At 37.6% G+C, this 23,963-nt stretch overlaps 1 protein-coding gene across 1 annotated transcript in view; it reads left to right on the top strand.

The window, feature by feature from the left end:
• The window catches only part of DMD (dystrophin), a 2,084,073-nt gene that overhangs the window by 1,595,965 nt on the left and 464,145 nt on the right, over nucleotides 1–23,963 (top strand). Inside the window, 1 exon segment of the mRNA NM_001003343.1 lies at nucleotides 4,988–5,177. Coding sequence (NP_001003343.1) covers nucleotides 4,988–5,177 — 190 coding nt within the window.

Here is a 23,963-nt window from a genome sequence, read left to right as displayed (position 1 = left end):
CAACAAAAGGGAAAAAAATTGTCATCCTATAATCATTTCCTAAAAATATCATAGGAAATGATAGTGGTTCAATGCAAATAAGCCAGGAAGGTGATAGTGCAGGTATTTTTTTTGGTTACTCCATGACAATACAAGGGCACAGATCAGGGGTGTTTTTTAGCAGAAGACTGAGTGCTGTGAATTTCCTCAATTTGTCACACTTAAAAAAACACCTGGGCCGAATAGCCTCCTCTATCAGATTGAGCCTTTTTCCCCCTAAAAATATTCAATGTGTTTCTTTCTGTTTGATTATATATATAACATATTTTTAAAATTTTATATATGTAAAATCCTGGTTACAGTGCACTGATAAAGTATTGTCCACTCATGTATCTATGAGTAGAATATTGTCTATGCATTCATTCAGCTCTACAGCCTTACTTGGGAAAGTAATAAGTTTCCCTTTCCTCATGTGCTTTTTATGTATTAAGTTGACCCATAAGAAATTGCTGATATTCAACTCAATAGAAAATTTGGAGTCTTAAAGATTTAGTTAGAGATACCCTGATATGTGTGTGGGTGCTTGGTGACAGATCAGAGTATTGCTTGTCTGATTGCCTCACTGATAATCAGTTCTTAAACGGAAAACGGAGATGCTGAAGACCTGCCTTCTGTAATTCTTCCCCTTTGAGCAGAATTGGCTCTGGATGAGTACCTTCTTGGGCAGGTACAGGGTTGTACTAAGCTTTACAGTACAGCATTTTGCCCTTCAGTAAGTTCTTGCTTCTAACTGGTGATAATGCAACTCTACACTACGTATAGATCCTTATTTTTTTTAAGATTTTGTTTATTTGAGAGAGTGCACCAGTGAGAGAGCACAAGCGGGGGGTGGGACAGAAGCAGACTCCCCACTGAGCAGGGAGCCCGATGAGGGGCTCAATCCCAGGACCCTGAGATCATGACCTGAGCCACCCAGGTGCCTCTCTATAGATCCTCTTAAAGGGCAACCAAGGGTGCAGGCGCTCTTCAGGCTCATTTCCTGAGTGTGAGAATACTCCATCCTGTCCCCTTATGAGACCACAGTCCGTGTAAGTAGTTGTATATTTCTCACATACATTTATTTCTTAAGCATGTATATTTTTAAAATCCTCATTTAGTATGACATCTCAGCATGTCAGTTTTCCCAGGAGGCAGATTCTGAGAAAGCGATTAACTTGCAGGAATTTTGTTAGCGAGTGCTGTCAGGATTAACACCTATGAGGGAAGGAACAGGAAGGAAGCAGGACAGGGAAGGAGAAGCTGGGCTTCAGTGCAGTTGCAACCACAGCATCAATCAACCACCCCCCTCCCCAATCCTCCCGAATTGTTCTGAGTTGGAGCAAGAGGGCCAGGCTTTTATAGCCCACACATTCACCAGTCATTGGCTGCATCCTGCCTCCAGTAGCTTTCTCAGAAGCTAGGGCAAAATGAATGGGTCTCGAGTGGCGGTGATACTCAAAGCTTTAGCATATATTGGAATCACCTAGAAGACTTGTTAAAACACAGCCACTGAACTCCATGCACAGACTTTCTGATTTAGCAGGTCCAGGGTAAGGCTCGAGAATTTGCATTTCTAATATGTTCTCAGATAATGCTAATGCCACTGGTCTGTGGGTCACATTTTTAGAACCACTGTACCACACCACTCATACTTAGGCACTTGAGAAAGGTACATGGTGACCTTTTAAACAGAAAAAAAAAATAAAAGTCATCATACCAGTCCACACTCCACCAGATTCTTAGCTATTGTATGTTATAAACCTAGAATAGCTGACAATATTAGTTGCATAAAAAAGGACTTAACCTCTGTAGTAGAATATATTGGTAAAGTATTATTACTATTTCCAATACCTGGGCATTGTTACTTTTAAAGTTCACCCAAATTTTCACCAGGATCCCATAATTGGATAACCCAGACAGAATTGATAAAATAACCCATGTTCAAGATCTTCGGTTTTATTCTAAAACAATTTTTAAGATTTCTTTATGATTCTCATTATTTCTGCATTTTTATTAATCATATAAGCCACTTAAAGCCATATGGTTATGGAAAATTAAAAAGTATGACATACATCCAGAGCTATTTTGAATGCACAAATATGACATATAAGTACCCTCATTTCTGGTCTAGGCTTGGTGCGATTAAAATTTAGGAATTCGGCGTACGTAGATTGACCTCAGGAGAAAGGATGCAGCCTTAAAACTCCCACATGAGCAGGAAACAACAATCTCACCTCTGATCAAAGAGGCCTGTAAAAGAACTCATTTGAAGAGATTTTCTGCTCTCACGGCCATTGAATTTTGTTAACATATTTTCCAAATTAGCAAAGATTAAGCTTGATGTTGTCAATATTTCTGAGCACTAGGGTATCATTGAGGAAAATGGTGCCTTACTGTCCTGCAAGAGTTACTGTTCTTCCCTAAGGGCCTAATTTACAAAGCAGCAAACTCGCTGGTAGGATTTGGCTAGAAATCTCATTGTCTCGGTAGAACCCTTTCATCTAATTTATGTGCATCGTATTTTACAAAGAACTCTTGGAAAGTTATTTACTAGTTACCTTCTCTGGAAGCAGAGGATAAGTGGTGTTTTTAGTTCAAGAATAGGGGAGCATCGTGTGCAGCTCATGATGAGGGGGACCCTGATAATAAAATGCACACTGTCTACCTCTCTCCAGGCTTCACTCTGCCCTGAGAGTTTCATTTTTGTCCTTTTATTTTCCATGAAGTTGGAGCATGTTAGAAAATATGTCATCGTCTAACCCTGCACTTGTCTTCTGGAATGCGACAGCTTATTTCTACCCCAAATTTTAGGCTAGAGGTGGCGTAAGTCTTAGTGATTTCTGATGTGCAAGTCAGCCTAGAAATACTAGCTTGAACAGGATGAGATCGCCACTTCTGTAGGTCAGAAATGGCCAGATGCGAGCAGGTTTCAGGTGCTTCAACCTGTGCGTTTCATGCCAGATTGTAACATTAAGATTCTCAGTGCTGTTGCAATGGTTCTGAGCTTTTAAGTCATACTGAATAAAATGATAAATAAATAACGATTTTGATCTTCCTCCCTCCATTGATAGTTTGAAAACCAGATAAGCAGGGAGCAAGCAGTCCAGGTTAGTCCATGAACTAGGCAAGGTTGAACTGATTTGCCCAACCCAAATGCCAAGGTAACCTTAGGCTATGCAGCATTACAGTTTATTTAGGGGTTGATAAATAGCTTCATGCAATGCTTCCTTTTTTTCCGATAGCTGCATCCTCATAAACCTATTCTACCCTCCACCAGTTAACGCAGACAGAAGATTTTTATCCAGTATGAGCACCGAAACTACACTGTGGAAGACTGTAGGCTCAGCAAAAACCTCACCCGTGATGAATAAACAGCTCTTCCGGGGGCTTTGCTGCCGCTGGCTCGGCAGGAGCTGTTTATTGCCTGGTTTGCACATCCCATGATAAAGTTGCTGCTGAAATAAATTGCAGTTTTGCATAATTATTGACAATCACATCCTAACAAGCAGTGTGTATCATATTCAAGTGTTCAATTTTTTAAAATCCATTTTTAGCTTATGTTTAATCCCAGAAAGTGTTTGTGTAGTAATAGAAGGCAAATATGGCATTTAAATAGAGTACTAATTTCCTCATTGCAGACAAAATTTACCTGAATCTTTTTAGATGGGACTGTTACTGCCAAAGACAATTTTCCCTCCAAGATGTTATTATGTAGATTTTTGCTGAGGGCATATGTGTGTGTATCCACAATATATGCATTATATATATATATATATATATATATATATATATAAATTTTTTAGATTTTTGTGTCATTAGGAAATTTGGTTCACCCTTTCTAAAAGATTAGAGGAAGGGTGAGGGGGCGCCTGGGTGACTCAATTGGTTAAACATCTGCCTTCTGCTCAGGTCACAGTCCTGGGTCCTGGGATAGAGCCCGCTTCAGGTTCCCTGCTCAGCAGGGAGTCTGCTCCTCCCTCTCCCTCTGCCCCTCCCTCCCAACTCATGTGTTCTCTCTGCCTCTCAAATAAATAAAATCTTTAAAAAAAGTTTAGAGAAAGAGGAATGGGATGTGGGCCGAGTGAAGGAAGGTGTTTGAGTAACCCTGATATATAACTAACGGTATGTGGGAGGCAGTCATCCTGACACACACATTGTCATATTTTCATTCTCAGCCCAGCAATAGGCATTGTAGATAAGAAACTTTGAACTCCGAGAGGTTAAGTAAGGTGTTACACCACACAGATGGTAGAGGATATTGGGATTGGACCCAGGTCTGGCTGGTTTTTCAGCTTTCCTTTTTCCATTACACAGAAGTTTTTCCTTTGGGAGAATATTCTCAGTTGCATGACCATCAGATAACGAAATGTAAAGCTAACACTGCAGTTAGAGCCATTAGAACACAATACTGTCACGCAATGTGATATGTTGCACAATGTTTTCTGTGAAATATGTCATCTTTCTCCTTGTTAGTCTTTCTGTTCTCGTCTGCCCTCTGATCCCTTTCTCTTGTTTCCTCCACTGTTCTACTTTCTGGTTTAGCTTTGCATTTTCTTGACCTTTTTCCTTGCCTACTGAATCCTGACTTTCTGCCTCAGGTGACATCAAAGATAAGCATGGTATGGGGATTTGGGAGCTTTACCTATAAAGATGAGCTTTCACTTTTGCAGCATATGAAAATAAGTTTTCACAGTCAACCAGTAAAAAAAACTATCAAGTTAAAAAAAAAAAAAGATTGTTTTTGGAAGTTCATATATGAACACTCCAGAGTCTACACACACACACACAAATATACATACACACACACTATTCTAGTTGTTGCTTCTAAGAGGACTTTTAGCAACAACCCATACCCTTGTTGGTATATTACAATTTAGTCCCTTGATCTTAGCTCCTTTAATGAGGGCCCCCGGGGTGCACCATTCTGATAACTGAGGAGAATTACATCTGGACATTGGTTCCTTTGCAGATTGAGTGAGCGAGAGGCTGCTCTGGAAGAAACCCACAGATTACTGCAACAGTTCCCCTTGGACCTGGAGAAGTTCCTTGCCTGGCTTACAGAAGCCGAAACAACTGCCAACGTCCTGCAGGATGCCACCCATAAGGAAAGGCTTCTAGAAGATTCCAAGGGAGTAAGAGAGCTGATGAAACAATGGCAAGTAAGTAAAGCTTTTCTACTTTGCCTCTTGTGAATCCATGTGAACAGTTCACAGCGTCGGTCTTCATAACTGATGTGCTGGGGACAAAGTAAAGTGGTTGTTTTATATGGCGTGATACAGTGCGGCATATGGCCAAGAAGGAAAGAGGCAGAGGGAGAAGGCAAAGTCATTTAGTATTTCATTTAACACCCCAGGCTTCCAAATGGTCCATGTTTTTTTCACCAGGGAAAACTTGCACGTAAAACCAGAGCTTTGGCCAAGGAGAAACTTTGCTCCAAGAAATAAATTAGGAATTGGTTTATTAAATGGAAAAAGTTGCCATTTTGGAGTGTTTATTTAATATTTTACAGGGAAAGCATCTGTATGAATTGTCTGTTTTATTTAGCGTTGCTAACTGAATCAGTTTCCCTTCATTACTTCCAAATACATTTTGAAATGTTAATCTGGCATTTTGTAGCTTTCTTCCCAACACGATCTGTAAAAAGAAAAATGAGATGGCTAAATTTGTCATAGTTAATGATCATACAATTTTCAGACAATTGTTTTTCCTAGAAACAAAAATTATTGCTATAAAATTTCATATGCATAAACAGTGAAAAGGGAAGTTTAGGGTAGTTTTGTCTAAATGACATCTTGGTTCAAGGAGGCTTCTTACGTTCATTCTCCGTGCCTGATATAATTTTCTGAACCATTATGAAGTGTTGTTATGTATAGTTGAGTTTTCTGACATGAAACAAGAACTTTACTAGTATCTCAAACTTAGAGTGTTAAAAACAATATGATCCAGGTTTTGGACTACTTTTTTCCATATATTTAAATTATGATGAAAAAGTGATTGTATATCCTAGCTTGAAAAATAATTCCACCGTCAGACCATAATAAGCAATGTTTCTTTCCTCGTTTTCCTTCTTTTTTTTTGTTTTGATAGGATACTTGATCTACTTTCCTGCTCTTGTGCATAGAGTTAATGACAGTGGCAATTCATAGCTTCTCAAATTCGTCGTTTGTGTCTTCCATGCTCCTTAGACCCCACTTGCTCCTCCACAATGTGTGTTGAATTAGTTTGATCATTGGTTCGTTCATCATAGTTTGTTAGAGCAACATCTGACTTTATCTTTGTAGATGTGTCCCATGGCTCTAGAATATAAAAGCAATGCAAAGTTAGATTTTTTTGGTAACTCTTAGATGAATGGTTAGAGAATATTCTGCTGCAACTTACTTATGATATTTTATAAACTTTTAGCTCTTCCTCCTTCTACATACCCATGAAGCTACCTCGAATTTTAATAAATATATGGGCTCACATATTCTCATCAGCTATGGTAGATAAAGAATAAAACTTCACGTGGGTTTTTTAGCAGATTAGTTTGAAAAGAAAGAATAATCCAAGAGACCATTTTATAATAAAGATTTGATAAAACATCCTTTAAATTAGTGAACAAGTCTGATTGAGGGCAAAGACACATCCATGTATCTACTATATGTTGTTATCTGCATTACTATACAATGAAAATTCTGAGAAACTGCAAGATTCTGAATCATTAAGAGAAAAAGTTGCCTTGTTTTTAAACTGTATCTCCTATGGGAGAATGGAGAAGAAACTACATTTTGTGTTTAGATCTCTGAGCTCCCTTTCAAAAACAGTTGAAAGTTATGCAGAGGACATTTTCTTAGCTTATGGTATATTACTTATAAAAAGTATTTGTTATTAAAAGCTATATAAAACTCCTCTAGAGTTCCTGAAAACCTTAGACATATCATTTTCCCCTTAACTACAATAGGACTAGCTGAGATCCCAACACTATTTTAAAATAGAGACAATTTTTTCATTCCCTCTGTGTTAATATTGGGTTTTCTATAAATTCCAGTTGCCTGAGGTTGAAACTACATTTTATGGATAGAAATGACTTTTATAGCCAGCTCTGATTTTCAGTTGGATGGCCGGATAACAGTCTTTTGCTGAAAGATTTGGCGATGTCATGGAAAAAATTCGAAATTACTAAAACTATTGATTATTGTTGTTAATGGTGCATTTCAAGTGATAGAATTGAATTAAGGTACTGGGGTTTAAAAGCAACAAATGGAAACGCCAAGATTGAAAATAAATATAACCACATATCTTAGGAGATTACATGCAATTTCAGTATTTCAGCTAAATGGAAGTCTTTGTTTTATTTCCCTTACAAAGATTTTTTTTATTTTGAACAAAAGGAATTTTCTATAATATGTGTGAAGGAAAAAAAGTATAATGATTCGCCTTTTCACTTTGTTTGAAGAAGCTGGTAGCATTATGTTCATTGTTTGATTCATGCTGTAGAGCGAAAGTAATTCTTACATATTAAAAAAGGAAACTCCAAATGCCTAGCCAGAACATCAGCTCTCCCAGCAGATTCCAATACATCTGTCCACCCGAAAGCATTGATGTTTTATTTTGTGAAAATGCTGCTGAATGGATACAGGGGCTGGCAGGGGGTTGGGGGGAGCCTTCACAAATATGCTTTTGCTCTATGACTGTCAATCAATTCTTCTATATATGGAGATTCCCCCCCCCCCCCAGCTCTTGCTAGAATGAGTATCACTGTTATTTACAATCCACTTCACAGGATGTTTAATTCTCTCAGCAATAATCACAATTCATGGGTTCTATAAGAATACATGTTTTATGAAGCATATGCTTCCTGAATGGAATTAATCTGAGTAATTTCACTCTGAAAGCCATTAAAATTCCTTCCTCATATTAGAAAAAATGCTTATTTAGTTTTCTTGGTAAAAGCAAGGACATTATAGTTGTCCTTATACTTCAGGATGAGGAGATTTTTCTTATAAATAGTGTTATTTCTGACAGTCTAACTGGAATGTTAAAGCCAATACATTTTTATAGAATATCATATAGAGCCCTGAGAGGTGACAGTCTGAGAATTTTTACATTGCAAATTTATCTTTAAAATGAAAAAACTGTATTCATAGTTGAATCACATTCTTCCTGTGTCCAAAACATTTCCACTTTGGGCCCCAGAGAATTAATAAAGATAGCCTCTGTTCCAAATTCTGACATAAAACCATCAATAACTATCTGAAAATGGGAAGCCTCTGTATCTTTGCTAATATTTCACAAGATTTCTGTCAATCTTAACTGATTCTCTAAGGACCCCTAAGAGATCATTGTAATACCAGCTTGTAAAGAAGGTATGTGGGTGTAGGTATATGTTGGGGAGAGATGCTCATAAAGGTGTAATTAGGATCTTTTTCCTGACAAGAGAAACTATGGAGTAATTAATATTTGAGATTCCTTCATCTGTGATCTGGATCTTGTCTCAGGCCATAGCTTTAAACCCAGTTTCTTGTCTAAGCTTGTTTGTTTTTACCCATATCTCTCTACCCAACCCCATCATAAAAGTTATCTCCTATTAAAGAAAACATTTCCAGAGAGCCTAGCTCGATAAACTTTGAATTGTACATCAGCGTGCACCTGTAAATTGATTAAGGAAGCTTATATTTCTAATACACTTTTGAAATTGGGGAAGTAACTTCCTCAGTGTTTCTCACAAAAAAAAATCTTGGCCCACTGGTTAATTCCAAAGGAAGAAGGAAGAATGCAATCTTAGTAACACAATTAGTATTCTGAATAAATTGGATTGTCATCTTTCTTGGGACATCTAAGAATAGAGAGGTAATCTGAGGTTCCCTAATTCTAAGAAAAGGAAACCCTCTGTGTATTCCTTTCCTTTGCTATAATTTGAACTGAGTTTTATACAATTTTCTATACTTCTTCTTTGGTGTCTAAAGAATATAAAAGTTAATCTTGATATTTTTCTTTTGCCTGGCAATGACTGCCTACTCTTTTGGATATGTAAAAACTTTTATATATATCATTTCCTCAAGAACTTTGATTAATCCATGAAATCTGTTAAGTGCCTAGTATGGCATGAGGACAACCACAAACATGATTACAGAGATGCTTTTCGAACACAGTTCAAAGTATTAGGTTGTATAATTTAATGAGTATCAATCCACAATTTTTATTTTTTTACTTTTATTTAACTTTTTTAAACCAAAAAAAAACTCCAGTTCATCCATTTCTTTTACCCCTATCTCTTGCAACCACCAATCTGTTCTCTATATCTGTGAGCTAATTTTGTTTTGTTTTGTTTTGTTTTTTAGATTCCACATATAAGAGAGATCATATAGTATTTGTCTTTCTCTGTCTGATTTATTTTACTTGGCATCACAATTTTTAAATAGAAAGGAATAAAATTAGCAGAATAGAATAGGAAATAACAGAGTTCATCACTCTTAAGTTAGGGTCAGGTTTTGTGTGTGTGTGTGTGTGTGTGTGTGTGTGTGTATAACTTTTATTTTGGCTGTGTATGTGTGTGAGAGAGAGGGAAAGAGAGAGAAAGAATGAGAATGTGCATACTGGATATATTCAAAAGCCTCTGTATTAGAATAGACCTCTGCCTTTGTAATGCTTATATTCCAGAGATCAAAATACGTATGGTATGCTAAAGCAAATTATAGTAGTGTGACGAGTATTAGAGTAGAGAGCTAGACTGGGTCTAGTGAAAACAGATGATTAAGCTTAAGCCTTCCAAAGAGGCTAGAAACTCACTAGAACAGTGTTTTCCCATCTTCCTTATATATTGGAGGGTTTTTTTAAGATTTATTCATCTATTTGAGAGGGGAGGGGCAGCAGGAGTGGAAAAGAGAGAGAGAGAGAATTTCCAGCAGACTTCCCACTGAGCATGGAGCCCAATGCAGGGCTTAATCCCAGGACCCTGAGATCATGAACTAGCCAAAATCAAGAGTAAGATGCTTAGCCGACTGAGCCACCCAGGCACCTGAGGAAGAGCTTTTAAAAATGCTAATTCCTTGAATCCACCCCCTAGAGATTCAAATTGGATTGATGGCAGCATGTACTGTCCATGATTCTGATGTCTAACCAAGGCTGAAAACCTCTGCTCAGAGTACGTTAGAAGAATGTATTAGGACCTAGCTAGGTATACAGAGTTGAAAAGAGAATTTTTGGCAAAGTCAATACCATGTTCAAAGTCCTGGACATTGTGAGAGTTTGAGAATCTAAAGGTACTTGTCTATGATGGGGGTATGGTTGTTCCAAGAACTGAGATCAGAAAGGTCAGCTGGGGCTAAATTATGTGGAAAAACAGCAGGGTATAGTAAATAGAGTACCAGCCTTCTAAGCAGAAAGACCACTTATTCTTCCACTTGTTGCCCCTAACTTCTACGTCTTAATTATATTTTTCTATACAGTGGGCATATTTTGAGGATTAAATAATAGGATACATGTAAAATTCCCTCTAGGGGGGCAGAGTGTTAGACTCAGAGGGCTCAGTATGTGTAAGCTGTCTTTCTATCCCACTTGTCATCTACCTTAAAAGTTGGGACTTTATCTGTAGTCTATGGGAAGTCACAATATGGTTTTAAACAAGGAAATAAATTAACCGGACTTACATTTTTGAAAGATTGACTCTGGTAGGTGAGAGAAGAATTGGAAGGATATAAAACCTGTCCAGGAACAACAGTTAGAATATTCCTTCTGCACTATTCCTAGTAAGAAATAAGGTACTGAGGTTGAACAAGTGAAACAGATATGTGAGCTATTTGGAGGTAAAAGTCAACATTACAATGGATGTTACAGGAAGCAGAGGTGAGGAAGCATGGGAGATAGGATGAGGAGCCACTGCTTACCACTTGGCATGACCAAGTGCCTTCATGGAGTCGTAGAATTCAAGAGGGGAACCAGCTGTGGGAAGAGAAGTCAAGAATGTATTCAGTTTTGAGATGTCTGTGAGTCATAGAGGTGAAACTATCATCTCCTTAAAGCAATTGCAAATATGGATCTAAAATTTGGAAGAGATATAGGTTCTCAGTTGAAGATACAAAATTGAAGGACGTTAGCATGGCAGCCAAAGAAATACATGATCTTACACACAAATCATCACTTGATTTTCTCTACGGCCCATTCAGAAATACACTCAAAGGTCACCAAAATACCACTTACTCCAGTACAGAATTGGTATTAAGTGATGCCATTTTCTATGCTATTCAAAGGAGCATAGCTATGGGGATGCTTTTAATGGTTTAACCTTGAAAAAAGGCAAAGAACTAGCAACGCTTTGGTGTAAAATTCATACCTTGGAACAAGTAAAAGTATTTGGGTAATGTATCCAAGATCTTCAAAAACCTTCCAATAAGGACAGTTTGTTTCTTCTTTTACATGAACAGGGAAGATTTTATGTTTTCCTCTTATTCTCATGTAGCTACTATAAAAAGGTCACATATGTTCACAGTACTATGAATGGTAGTACTTAGGAAGAGATTCAAGAGTCACATGCTTGTCATCTTACTATATTCAGAACTTTGTCATGTTCCAGGTTTGGACCCTCAAATTCCTATAGATCACAGAAATAATCCAAAAAGAAATAGTGAAATAATTCAAAGTTTAGAAGAATGAGTTGGGCAGCCCAGGTGGCTCAGCAGTTTAGTGCCGCCTTCAGCCCAGGGCGCGATCCTGGAGACCTGGAATCAAGTACCACGTCGGGTTCCCTGCATGGAGCCTGCTTCTCCCTCTGCCTGTGTCTCTGCCTCTCTCTCTGTGTCTCTCATGAAAGGATAGGTAGAATCTTTAAAAAAGAAGAAGAAGAAGGAGGAGGAGGAGGAGGAGGAGAGGAGGAGGAGGAAGAAGGAGTCAATGAGGACAAATGTTCAAGACTGGTGTTTTATCTCCTATGAAAAGGAAAACTAAATATAGAAGATAAGAATTCATCTTTGCCCAATGATGGAAAAATAATCAATTTAATGGAATATAAGCATAGTTGATTAAAGGGGTTCTAACATTCTGGACCATGTTACCATGGTCTCTTATGTGTGTTAACATGTTAATTGAATGTATTGAAAACTTTAGAACCTAATTGTTCTGGATATTGCCATTAAAATTACCTGTTATCCAGAATGATACAAGGAAAGCGCTAAATTGAATAGCATTATGATTCAGTTATAGGATTTTGTAATTTTACATATATAAACCAAAAGAAAGGGATCCCTGGGTGGCGCAGCGGTTTGGCGCCTGCCTTTGGCCCAGGGCGCGATCCTGGAGACCCGGGATCGAATCCCACATCGGGCTCCCGGTGCATGGAGCCTGCTTCTCCCTCTGCCTGTGTCTCTGCCTCTCTCTCTCTTTCTCTCTGTGATTATCATAAATTTAAAAAAAAAATAAACCAAAAGAAAGGCCCACATTGGAAAGAGGACACCATGAATACTGAAAAGTCAATTTTGATAGCCCCTAATAACCATTGTCTTTTATTCCTCACAGAGCTTTTGTGAGGATCTTATATGGTAATAAATATAAAAGCACTTTGAAAAAGCTTTCTTCAGGTGAAAGATCTTTATTAATGATATGAATTAACATTAGACAAAAGTCCAACTGAATATATAAAACTAATGTTGTACTCTTTAAAATCAATGGATCAAAGTTATATTAATTAATGAGAATAATGATTGCTAAATTTTTCATTTTTTATAACTGACAAGCACTTTTACTTTCATTTTCTAATATTCTCACTGAAAACCTCTGGTATTGCTACTATTATTATTTTTATTTTCAGTTGAGGAGGGTAAGATTAAAGAGGTTCAGTAATGTAGCTATTGCTACTTCTTTGAAAATTAACTAATTTGAGTTTTATCATACTAGGTTGGGGGGGAAATAATTAAAAATAAAAGCCAATGAAATAAATGTTTAGTTTTCTGAGATGAATAATACAATGTATGCATCGAATTATTAGGATAGGTAATGATAATAACTCACTTAAAAAATATTACTGTATGCCAGGCAACGTACTGGGTGCTTTGCTTGCGTGATGTACTATCATCCTATCCTTCTTACAGGTGAAAAAAAAATCAAAGCTTTGAGAGATTGGGTAACTTTTCCTCTCCTATACAGAGGAGTCAGTTCTTTGAACTTAAGTTTGACCTTCTGACCTTCGACTCATCTTACTTCGCTACCCATTACTCTAAACTGACTCAACCTTCCAGGCAAAAACCCAAGATAACCATAAGCAATTCTGAAATAGTTTACTTAATAGGAATCTGTTGATTAATGGAAGTATTCCTACTTCTAAACATCCATCTTCTCTTTACCTTTTTCAGTCTAGTTTCAACATTGACCTCTCAACTGAAAAGCTTCTCTGTGAAACCTACATGACTTCTAAATGCAAATGCTTTCACCAAGTCTTTCCTGCCCGAGAAATCACATCGCTTGTGATTGTTGCCCACCAATTTTTGGAGGAAATGTCCTATCTTTCGACTTGCTGGCGTCTCGTATTCTACTGATTTTCCCCTACCACTCTACTCATTCTTCTTTCTTTGCCTGAGGACTGATTCTGGGCTGTCTTTTCTGCCTTCATTAATCTCATTCTTGGCATTCAATGGTCAATAGTTACTAAGTGTGGTTTGTGTTATAGGTATTAGACTAAGCAACTGTCTTTCATCTTCCTTTAAACCAATTATTTGAAGATTTTTATCTCTTTCCCATATCAGTCCCATATTTCTTACTGTATGTGGGTCATTTCTTACTCAGATGTCTCACAGATAGCACAAGTGTGACCCAATGGGCCATACCTTGTATACTGGGTCTTTATCTCCTATCCCGCCATTCATTATACCACTATCTTTTCAAGTCAGATTTCAACTCAAAAGTCCTTCTACAACTCTTCATTTGCCCCACTTTCTAGTTCCTTTTCAAGATCAATATCTCCCCCCAATCCTTTATACCTGTTGCTTTCTCTCCAGTTTCCTAATCACTACTGGAATTCATGCTCTTAGAATCTTTTCCTGCTCTCTGCTCCTTTCTGCCCACTGCATGGTTGTAGTCCGGTTTATAGATTGATATTTGAAATTAAACTTCCTCAAGCATATCTTGGATTGTAAATAGTTTAGAAATTCCTTGCAGGGAGAGATTTTATCTATTTTATTCACGTGTATATTCCCATTGCCCAAGACAGCACCCAGCACATGATAGGCACTCAACAAATATTTGTCAAATGAATGAAAGAATATAAGGTCCTTCTGTTCAAACATATTTTATGACTTCTCGCACCCTTCAGAATATTCTGCACACTCCTTCACCTGGCCCTCCAGAATGAGCTCCCAATCTCAATTTCTAATCTTATTTATTTTTCCTCTCCATGTACCCTCCCTCAACTCCTTCAAAAATACACAGCTAGCTAGTCTTCTTTGCTTCTTTTGATGACTTTGTTTCTTGTCTTGGGATTCCTTTTCCTCATCTCAATTTACTCTGATGCTACCTACTTGTTGAGGAAAGCAATATTGAAATCCTCCCTTCTTCCATTAGCCCCTAGCTGGAAGACATCTTGCCTCCCTCCCAATTTCTGTAGTTATTTCTCTACACTTTATATGAAGTTTAGTGCTTTCTGTACTGTATCTGAAAGGCTGGAGAGAATAGTTTTTAATAGTATGGGCTTTAAAGCCTGACTGCCTGGGTTTAAATTGTGCTTCTGATACTCACTGACCATGGACACATTTCTTAATTGCCCTCAGTTTACACAGCTATAAATCAGGGGTAATGATAATGTCTGCCTCATCAGGTTGTTGTGAGGGTGATGCAAATTAACACATGTGAAGTGCATAAAACAGTATTTGACAGATAGTAAGAAACCAGTTAAACATAGCTAGTATTATTATGTTATTACTATTATCACCTGATAATATTATCACCTGATAATAGTACTAATACTATATATAGAAATGCCTTATATATACATATATATTTTATAAGCAAATTTTTGTATTGCTTATTTCACTATAGACTCTTTATGGCCACAATTCATTTTATTTGAGTGAGAAACTACTTAATAAGAATGAATGAATGAAACTATCCAAAATATTGGCACAAGACTACTGTAACTCTGATTTTTAAAAAACAAAACCAAGGGATGCTTGGGTGTCTCAGTGGTTGAGCGTCTGCCTTTGGCTCAGGGCATGATCCCGGAATCTCGGGATCGAGTCCCACATCGGGCTCTCTGTATGGAACCTGCTTCTCCTCCCTCTGCCTATGTCTCTGCCTGTCTTGTGAATAAATAAATAAAATCTTTAAAAAAAAACAAAAAGCCTTGTTTTGTCTGACCAAGGACAGATTAATAATCTTCAATAGATTTTAATTCTTAGATGTCAATATTGACATGATTGAAAAACTCTAAATTCTTCAGATACAAACCTTAACACCCTCATTCTTGAAAATAAACATACTCACTGAAAATTAAAAAGAGATATTTTATCATTTGTAATGCCCTCCTTGAAGGAAAATATTAGCTTATATGCTTTTCTCTTTCAACCAGACACCAGGTGTTAAGATTCCCTAAAACACACTTTAGTAAGAGCAGTTTGTTTTTTCCAATGTCACCGACATTGGAAGCCACATCAGTGGCTTATAGCTATGTTAAAAAATTAATGAAATTGTTTCATTTTTTAAAAGATTTTTATTTATTCATTTGAGAGGGAGTGTGTGGGCGTGGTGGGGGTGGAAAGAGGCACACAATGGGGAGGTATAGAGGGAGAGGGAGAAGCAGACTCCCCACTGAGCAGGGAGCCTAACTCAGGGCTCCATCCCAGGACCCCAAGATCCTGACCTGAGCCAAAGGCAGATGCTTAAGAGACTGAGCCCCCCAGGTGCCCCAATAAAGTTGTTTTAAATGTAACCTGTGAGGCAGTAGCACTGGAGACGATGAGAAGGCTGGGACTATTCATTTAACTATCTTTGATCCCCGTCAGAACTTAGACAAGATCTGTTAATCTTTCAGGCCTTCTTCTCCAAACAAGAATAGAAAAGGTCCAGCAAAGTCTGAGCACAGAAAAAGTCAAAGAATTTCATATCACTTTCTCCTCCTCCCTTTCTCCAATGTCTAAGGTTTTTTTGTTTTGTTTTGTTTTTGTTTTTTGTTTTGTTTTGTTTTTTGAGGATTAGTGGTCTTTAAGAGGAGACTTCCTAGGCAAAAGAAGATAACTCCATTATGTGATGGGTAGCAATGTACCCACTTCCAGTTGGAAAATTCTAAAAGCGTGAATTAGTAGGACTCAAATAAAAGGATGTTCAATCTTGTATTTACAAATTATTTTTGAAATGAACTTTGTTAGTGTCTTTTTTGTGCCTTTCATAATTCTGATAATAAAACATTCCAGGTATTAGTCAAAGATGAATGGTATTCAAAATAATTTAGGTTACCAGCATGTGATTCTCATTCCACATGAGGTCCATTTGCAGTTTACATGGTTTTCTAAATTACATTAAAATAAAATGTCAAAAAGTTCACATCTTTTTTCATTTTTAATGGCATCAATCTTTGAAGAAAGGTTATTGAGCAAAGGTCTATGCATAAATCAGCCATTCCCCATAGAGGTAAAAGAAGCCATTACACCTGGTTATGAAAGAGAGTTTCATGAATGTGAGAGAAATAAATCATTCCCCACTGGAGATCATATTAGTCGAGATGGAAGAATGTCTATTTCCTGATACTGAGAAAGCTACAAATTACTTTTGTTTGCTCCTGTATCCGTGGTTGTCCTTGAGAGGTGTATTAACAAGTTGACTCTTCAATATTATTATTATCATGACTTAACAATGATATGAGTCTTTATAAATATAATCTTTAAATTCTCTAAAGATTTTAGTTTCTCCTCTCTAATTTCTATTCACTTCCAACACATTTTAAAATACATTGTTCCTTGGGAGTTACAGAAAAAGTTCTCTGCAGAAAGCAGAATTTCCCCTCCTCTCAGGGGCTGACCACATTTCACTTCTATCCTTTGCTCTCAATTCAACAATTCAATATTGGATTCAATTCAAGGCTGTGGCCCCAAATAGAATGAGACCTGGATATTTATGAACTGCTTGACCAGGCATTCTTCCCAATGATTTACTCCATAAATTCTATTTTTAGTTTTTACAGTAGTTTCACAAATGGTTGGAAAACTGTTGTACATTGCAGTTTTAAAACATGGACTGAGTACAGATAGCATTTTTACTGGCTGTGGGAGAGTGTTGACATTTCCTGTTTGGGAGAAAACGATGGTCATTATTTGGAGGCAACCATTGAACTTATTAGACAACTCTAAATTCATCTCCCACCCCTGACATAAAAGAAATTTTTATATTCATGCAATGTATACACATAGGAAAAACATACTTTTTAAAAAAGATTTTATTTATTTATTCATGACACACACACACACGCATGCACACACACACACACAGAGGGAGAGACACAGGGAGAGGGAGAAGCAGGCTCCATGCAGGGAGCCTGATGTGGGACTCGATCCCAGATCTCCAGGATCACACCCTGGGCTGAAGGCGGTGCTAAACCACTGAACCACCCAGGCTGCCCAGGAAAAACATACTTTTTGAGTGGATTCCCAAATATGACTTTTAAGGTCAGCCATTGAGAAGTAGACCTGCCACAGAACAGTGAAGAGGTTTGAGGATCAGAAGATGGATTAGGGCTGTGCTTGGCCCCAAAGAGGACTTGATAGTGGAAGGACTAGGGGCAGGACAACAGGGACATCTAGCCAAGGAGGTAAGGGATATAGTTAAGGTAAGTACAGAGTTCTTTGGTCTCCCAGGGGAGGGGCACCTCCTGCAAATCTTCTGGGGAGGGCCAGGGAAGGTATTCTGGTAACCCTTTGCTACATAACAAATCAGTCTAAAACGTAAGGGCTTAACATAGTTTTACATGTTTTGCATGTGAATCTACAGTTCAAGCAAGGTCAGTGGGGATTGCTTGTCTCTGCTCCTTATGATATCAGCTGAGGCAGGTCAACTGGCTGTTGGAGGATCTACTCCCAACCGGGCTCACTCACATACCTGGCAAATGGGTGCAGGCTGTCAGTTCCTCTTCACGTAGGCCTCTCCAGGGGGCAGTTTGGGCTTTTTCACAGCATAATCACTGGGTCCCGAGAGCAGCCATCCCAAAGGACAAGAAGCTGAAGCTGCTAGTTTCTTAAGGCCTGGGCCAAAACCTAGCATAGTTTTATGTCTGTCTTTGTCATGTTCGTCGTCGTCTTCGTCGTCGTCTTCATCTTCGTCTTCGTCTTCGTCATTTTCTTCTTCTTCTTCTTCTTCTTCTTCTTCTTCTTCTTCTTCTTCTTCTTCTTCTTCTTCTTTCTTCTTCTTCTTTCTTCTTTCTTCTTTCTTCTCTTCTTCAGCAGAGGTGGGGACATGCAGAGGGAGAGAGAGAGAATCTCAAGCAGGCTCCACATGCAGCACAGTGCCCAACTTAGGGCTCCATCTCACAACCCTGAGATCATGACCTGAGCCAAAATCAAGAGCCAGATGCTTAACCAACTGAGCACCCAGGCACGCTTGTCTGTCACATTCTTTTGGTCAAGCCAGCACAGAGCCCAGATCTGAGAAGATGGGACATGAACTCCACCTTTGCATGGGAAGATGTCAGAAAATTTGGGGGCCATTGTAGAAAGCTACCACAAAGAGCCTCTTGTAAAAGATACTGAGCTGAATATTAAATACAAGTAGGCACTATCCAGGTCAAAAGAAAAGGTTCTCTTTGCCCAGAATAACTTTTCTGTCCTACTCTACCTGGCTAACTCCTACTTCAGGCCTTGGTCAACCTACCTTCTCTTGGAAACATCATCTGGCTTTGCCCCAGGGTAGAAAATTGGATATATACCAGTGTACTGATGTTTAAAAATTTTAAGCTTTTCCCCTCTCCTACAACAGAACATATATCAAATAACTTCCCTTCTAACTTAAAAGCTGTAAAATACTCATGGGAGTAACTATATAAAATAAAAATAAATCTTAAGTACCATGAAGTATTTTTCAAATAGCAGTGTAGATGCCTACATTTTTACTTCCCTGTTTGCTTTCTCTGCTCTTTGCCCCAAGGTACATTAATAGTCTCAGGTCTCAGGGACACCAGTGCGTACCAATTAATTTTCAGAATGTATCTGTTAATAATCTCATCTGCACAGTTCTCCTCGCTAATCTGGGCACAAGATAGCCCTAAGGAGGTCTTAGTTTCTCTGTTCAATCCATCTCTCCTATCATTCTTTTAATGTGTCTGTCTCTGTTTGTCCGTCTCTCTCATTTCACATTTCTTTTTGTTTTCAAGTGACTTTCAACTAGGCAGAAAATGCATTTCATGTCTATGTGCCTGCCTCCAGGCTCTATCTATTTCACTCACTGAGGACTGCCCTTCCTGAATTCTTTCTTTCATTTAGCAGCCTCTGTTGAAGCTGGACAAATGATAGGACCTCATTTCTTAAAGAGCCAGAACACTGTCAGGAGCAAGCACTTCAAAGGATTCAGCAAATCACAGCATGAGCTAATATGGATAGATCTTGAAGGCATTCTGCTAAGTGAAATAAGCAAGCACAAAAAGATCAAAATTGTTTCATTCCACTTATGAGGTACCTGGAATAAGTATATATAACAAATTTGTAGAGACAGTCAAATAGTGGTTACAGCGGGTAGGGGATGGGGGTTGAGGGGATTTGTGACTTACTGTTTAATGGGTACAGAGTTTCAGTTTGAAAAGATGAAAACATTCTGGAGATAGATGGTGATGATGGCTTTACAGCAGTGTAAATATACTTAATGCCACTGCATTGGACATTTAAACATTGTTAAAACGGAATTTTATGTGTTTCGTCACCATAGAAAAAGAAAAAAGTGACCTAACAGATTGTTGAGGGACTCTTTATAGAAGTAATACATTATCAGAAAGTACAGTGGGTCTTATTTTACAGGTCAAGAGATGGAGTTTCTGATCTTGACCACCAACTTGTGTGATCTTGGGGAAACTAGTGGCATAATCTAATGTTTATCTTATGGCAAATGATGAAGCTAAACAAAAGAAATGTTTCTCCAAGTTCACAAACAACCTGCACCATCTTTACTTGGAAAGTTTATTTAAAATGCAGTGTAAGAAGCTGGCTCTCCAGGGATGAGCCAGGGAATCTGCATATTTAAAGGGCCCCCAGGTGGTTCTTGTGCACATTTAAATTTGAGAACCACTGGACCAGATGCTTGCTTAAGGCCATTTCAGGCTCTGAAATTTGATAAATTTTGATTCTGCAGGGTAGATTCTCTGTGCTTATGCAGGAGAAGGAAATGAAGAAAATACTAGACTTTCTGTTTGTGTTGGAGAATTTTTCATTTGATATCTTCATCTTCAATGTGCCTAGCCAGTCAGGAATAGTATTGTTTATTCCTCCCACTGTTTTGGAGAGGCTTGGGGAAAAGGATAAGCCAGATGGTACCAAAGAAGATTTACATTACCATTTTCTTTCCTTTTCCCTTTGCATATTATATAAAACTGCCCATGCCTCCATGTGAGCCATGATCATTAATTTAATGTTATGATCTAATGGCTCATGACATTAAATTATAACTTAGCCCAACATGACCAAATTACAGTATTAGAAGGAGAGTTTCTTTTTTCAGGTTGATTTCTATACCTTAAACCAATGGTATTATTTGCTAGATTTTTGATAATCATGTCTCAGCCTTGATTTAAGGAATCTTCTCTCTTTTGTAGAAATGCATTTGTTAAACAAGACCTGGGTAATAATCAATTCTCAAAAATACCATTGAGAAAAGGAAAAAGAGTCTTGCTTTGTTTCAGGATGTGTGTGTGTGTGTGTGTGTGTGTGTGTGTGTATGCGCATGTGCTTACAGTACTGAAATAGATTCTGTCTGGGACTATATAAAAGAGAAACAGTGAAGAAGTCTGATAGTTGTCATATACACTTGATGATGAATGAAATATCTAAGTATTCTTAGAAAGGCGCATAAACCCTTCAGCTATATTTTATTAACCAATCAGTAAGGTCCCAACCACATTTGTCTTGAATAAATAGTTTTACACCTGTAACTTTATGTTTGTTCTCCTTTTGTAAATGGGCTCAAAAAATAAAGTTTGTCATTCTTGGTTAATTCAAGAAGAAAACTTTATTTTGAACAGGTTTTTGTTGTTTTGCTTATTTGAGCTTTGTTCCTCAAATCTACTTTTTTACATATAAAATATTTGGTGTTATAAAGGTGATTAAAATTGAAAATAATTAATTGATCTACCAGAGAGAAAGAGAGAACGAGCAAGAGAAATGTACAAACCACACCCTTTCCTCTTTTTATAGAATCCACCAGGCCACAGGAGGAAAGGCCTAGTAAAATAAAGGAAAAAGAAATATGGTAGAAAGTTCTGCTGCTGCTTTCACCAAATGTGATACCAAGAAGTCTGAGACAAGTTGTGGCAGAATTTAGGCTCAGTAAAACTCAGGCAATTGACCTGCCCTGTGAGAATCTCAAAATGAGTTTAGGTAGAGGCACAGGAGTTGAAATCCAATAATATATGCAACAGTGATCACGCCAGAATTGCACATAGAAAGCAAATTAGTACTCTAATGGAGAAGCCAAATTGAAATACATTCTCGGAGCAGATTTTCAAACACATTCTTCTACTTTTCTGTTTACAAAAATGGAACACCACCAGAAAAACAAGAATTCATAAGACAAGATTTAAAAAATTGGAATTCTAAGGGGAAAGATAGAACAAGTATGCGCATGTGCACACATGGTGATGAAAGAGTATTTTGCCTGTGTGGTGTATCTGATTGAGAAGTCCCTTTGCTTCAGGCCTTCTCAAGGAAGTGACTAATTCTCATGATGTGAGATACTTTATCTTATATCATGTTGGAAAAGAAAATAAATTTACCCAAAATCCTTAAGGGCAGTGTTGTATTATTATTCCCATATAATATGTTCTCTTCAAAAGATAACTCCAGAGTTAGGTAAGACAGGACTTGTGACTCAAATTGCATGCTCCACTCCCTGCACTAGAAATTGCATCAATCTGTCTGTACTCACAGAACACTGCTAGAGAATTGCTCCAAATGAAAGATGTGTTTGAATCTTTATACAAAAAAACTAAAAAAGATGAAGAAGATGATGATGATTTATTTCTTAAATCTAGGAGCAGGTTAATCACTAATGAAATTAATAATAATAATACAGAGCAGTCAACAAGCACAGGAAAATGCACAGCAACATTTACACCCTAAAGAAGTAAGTCAGAGATATAAATAAGTACACAGCATTCTTGTGTTCTACAATATATTATCTGCTTTAAAGAAACTCTTCTATAGTTGTAGTAGGCTGAATGGTTACTCTAGTTCTTCCTCCCATTCTACAGCCACAACCTCAAGATTGCCTCCCTATGGATGGAGTGTACCTTCCAACCCCTGGCCTTAGGTCTTAGCCATGTGATTTGCTTTAGCAAACAATAGGTGAGCAGAAATGATGGTGTGCTAGTTTGAAGCCTAGGCCTTAAGAGACCTTGCATTTTCCTTTTGTGCCTCTACTACACGTACAAGAAGAACATGCACCATCTAGGCAGCTCATCTCAGAAGGATGACTGGCAGGGCTGCACAAGCCATGGATATCCAGGAGAAAAGATGGCTGTGGTTTGAAACCATATGCACCATTCAGCATTACTGTGACAGTAGCTAATTGAAACAGCAAATAAACTGTTGTTTTTCCTGAATATCTGTTGAAAACTAATAATATCAGCCATCTTGGTGATCAAAATATAAAGTCTGTGTTTTATTTTTTTTATTTTTTATTTTTTTATTTTTTAATTTATGATAGTCACAGAGAGAGAGAGAGGCAGAGACAGGCAGAGGGAAAAGCAGTCTCCATGCACCGGGAACCCCATGTGGGATCCGATCCCAGGTCTCCAGGATCGCGCCCTGGGCCAAAGGCAGGCGCTAAACCCCTGCGCCACCCAGGGATCCCCCCAAAGTCTATGTTTTAAATTTAATGGTTCACTGTTGAATATAATTTTTTTAAAAACTGGATCTTCCCTTATCTGGTGATGTCATTATATTAGCTTATATATCATAGGTACACAGTTTATTTCTGTTTATTTACAAGTAACATTGGTTATGATTGGAAACACTGCCAACCTTAGGGGGATACACACATGTCTGTACTAAGTTAAAGAAAAAAACTCCTTACATCAAAGTATTGCATAATAATATGCTTCATTTTAATACTTCATGCATTCCCAGGAGAGAGTGAGTGATATTTGGTTTTGCGAGAGAGATAAAAATAATGAACATTACCATCTGGTTTAACCATTGTGGTGATACGGAATTGTAGTTGTGTTAATTACCCTTGTGGTTTGTCTTCATAGAGATAATTATATGTGAAATTCCTTTCCAATTTGTTATGTAATATTAGAAATACTTCTAAAATTGACATGGATTTATTATGTTATCTTGTTGGCATAATCATTAACACTAAACCCATAGATCTATTAAATGTTTAAAAGCTATAGTATTCAAAACAAGATATTGTGAAAAGAGATTTTTGAAATAATACTTTTTGCATGCCTTTTGAATAAATGGATTATTCAGTATTTCTTCATGTTTAGTTCCTGAATCTAAGTCATACTTTCTATTTAAAAATAGATGTCAGCTGAAGACAACCAGGCAATGGATTTGTCTTGACAACAATCTTTTTATATATTCAGACTTCATTTATTATTAGACATGTCTGGTTTTGAAAATTGGTGTTTCTTTACCTTTCTGAATTTAGGGAAATGGCACAAGAGAATAACATTAATTTCCTCTGCCATTTTGGCCAAATCAAATTTGAGGCTTTCCAGAGACATTGTCTAATCAATTCGAAGAGACATTTGAAAAGATCCCTGTTAATCTATCTTTAAAAATGAATTAGTG

This window comes from Canis lupus, chromosome X (genome assembly GCF_011100685.1).
Source record: "Canis lupus familiaris isolate Mischka breed German Shepherd chromosome X, alternate assembly UU_Cfam_GSD_1.0, whole genome shotgun sequence".
NCBI lineage: Eukaryota > Metazoa > Chordata > Mammalia > Carnivora > Canidae > Canis > Canis lupus.
The sequence above is the reverse complement of the archived record's forward strand: the minus strand, read 5'-3'. Positions and strand labels throughout refer to the sequence as shown.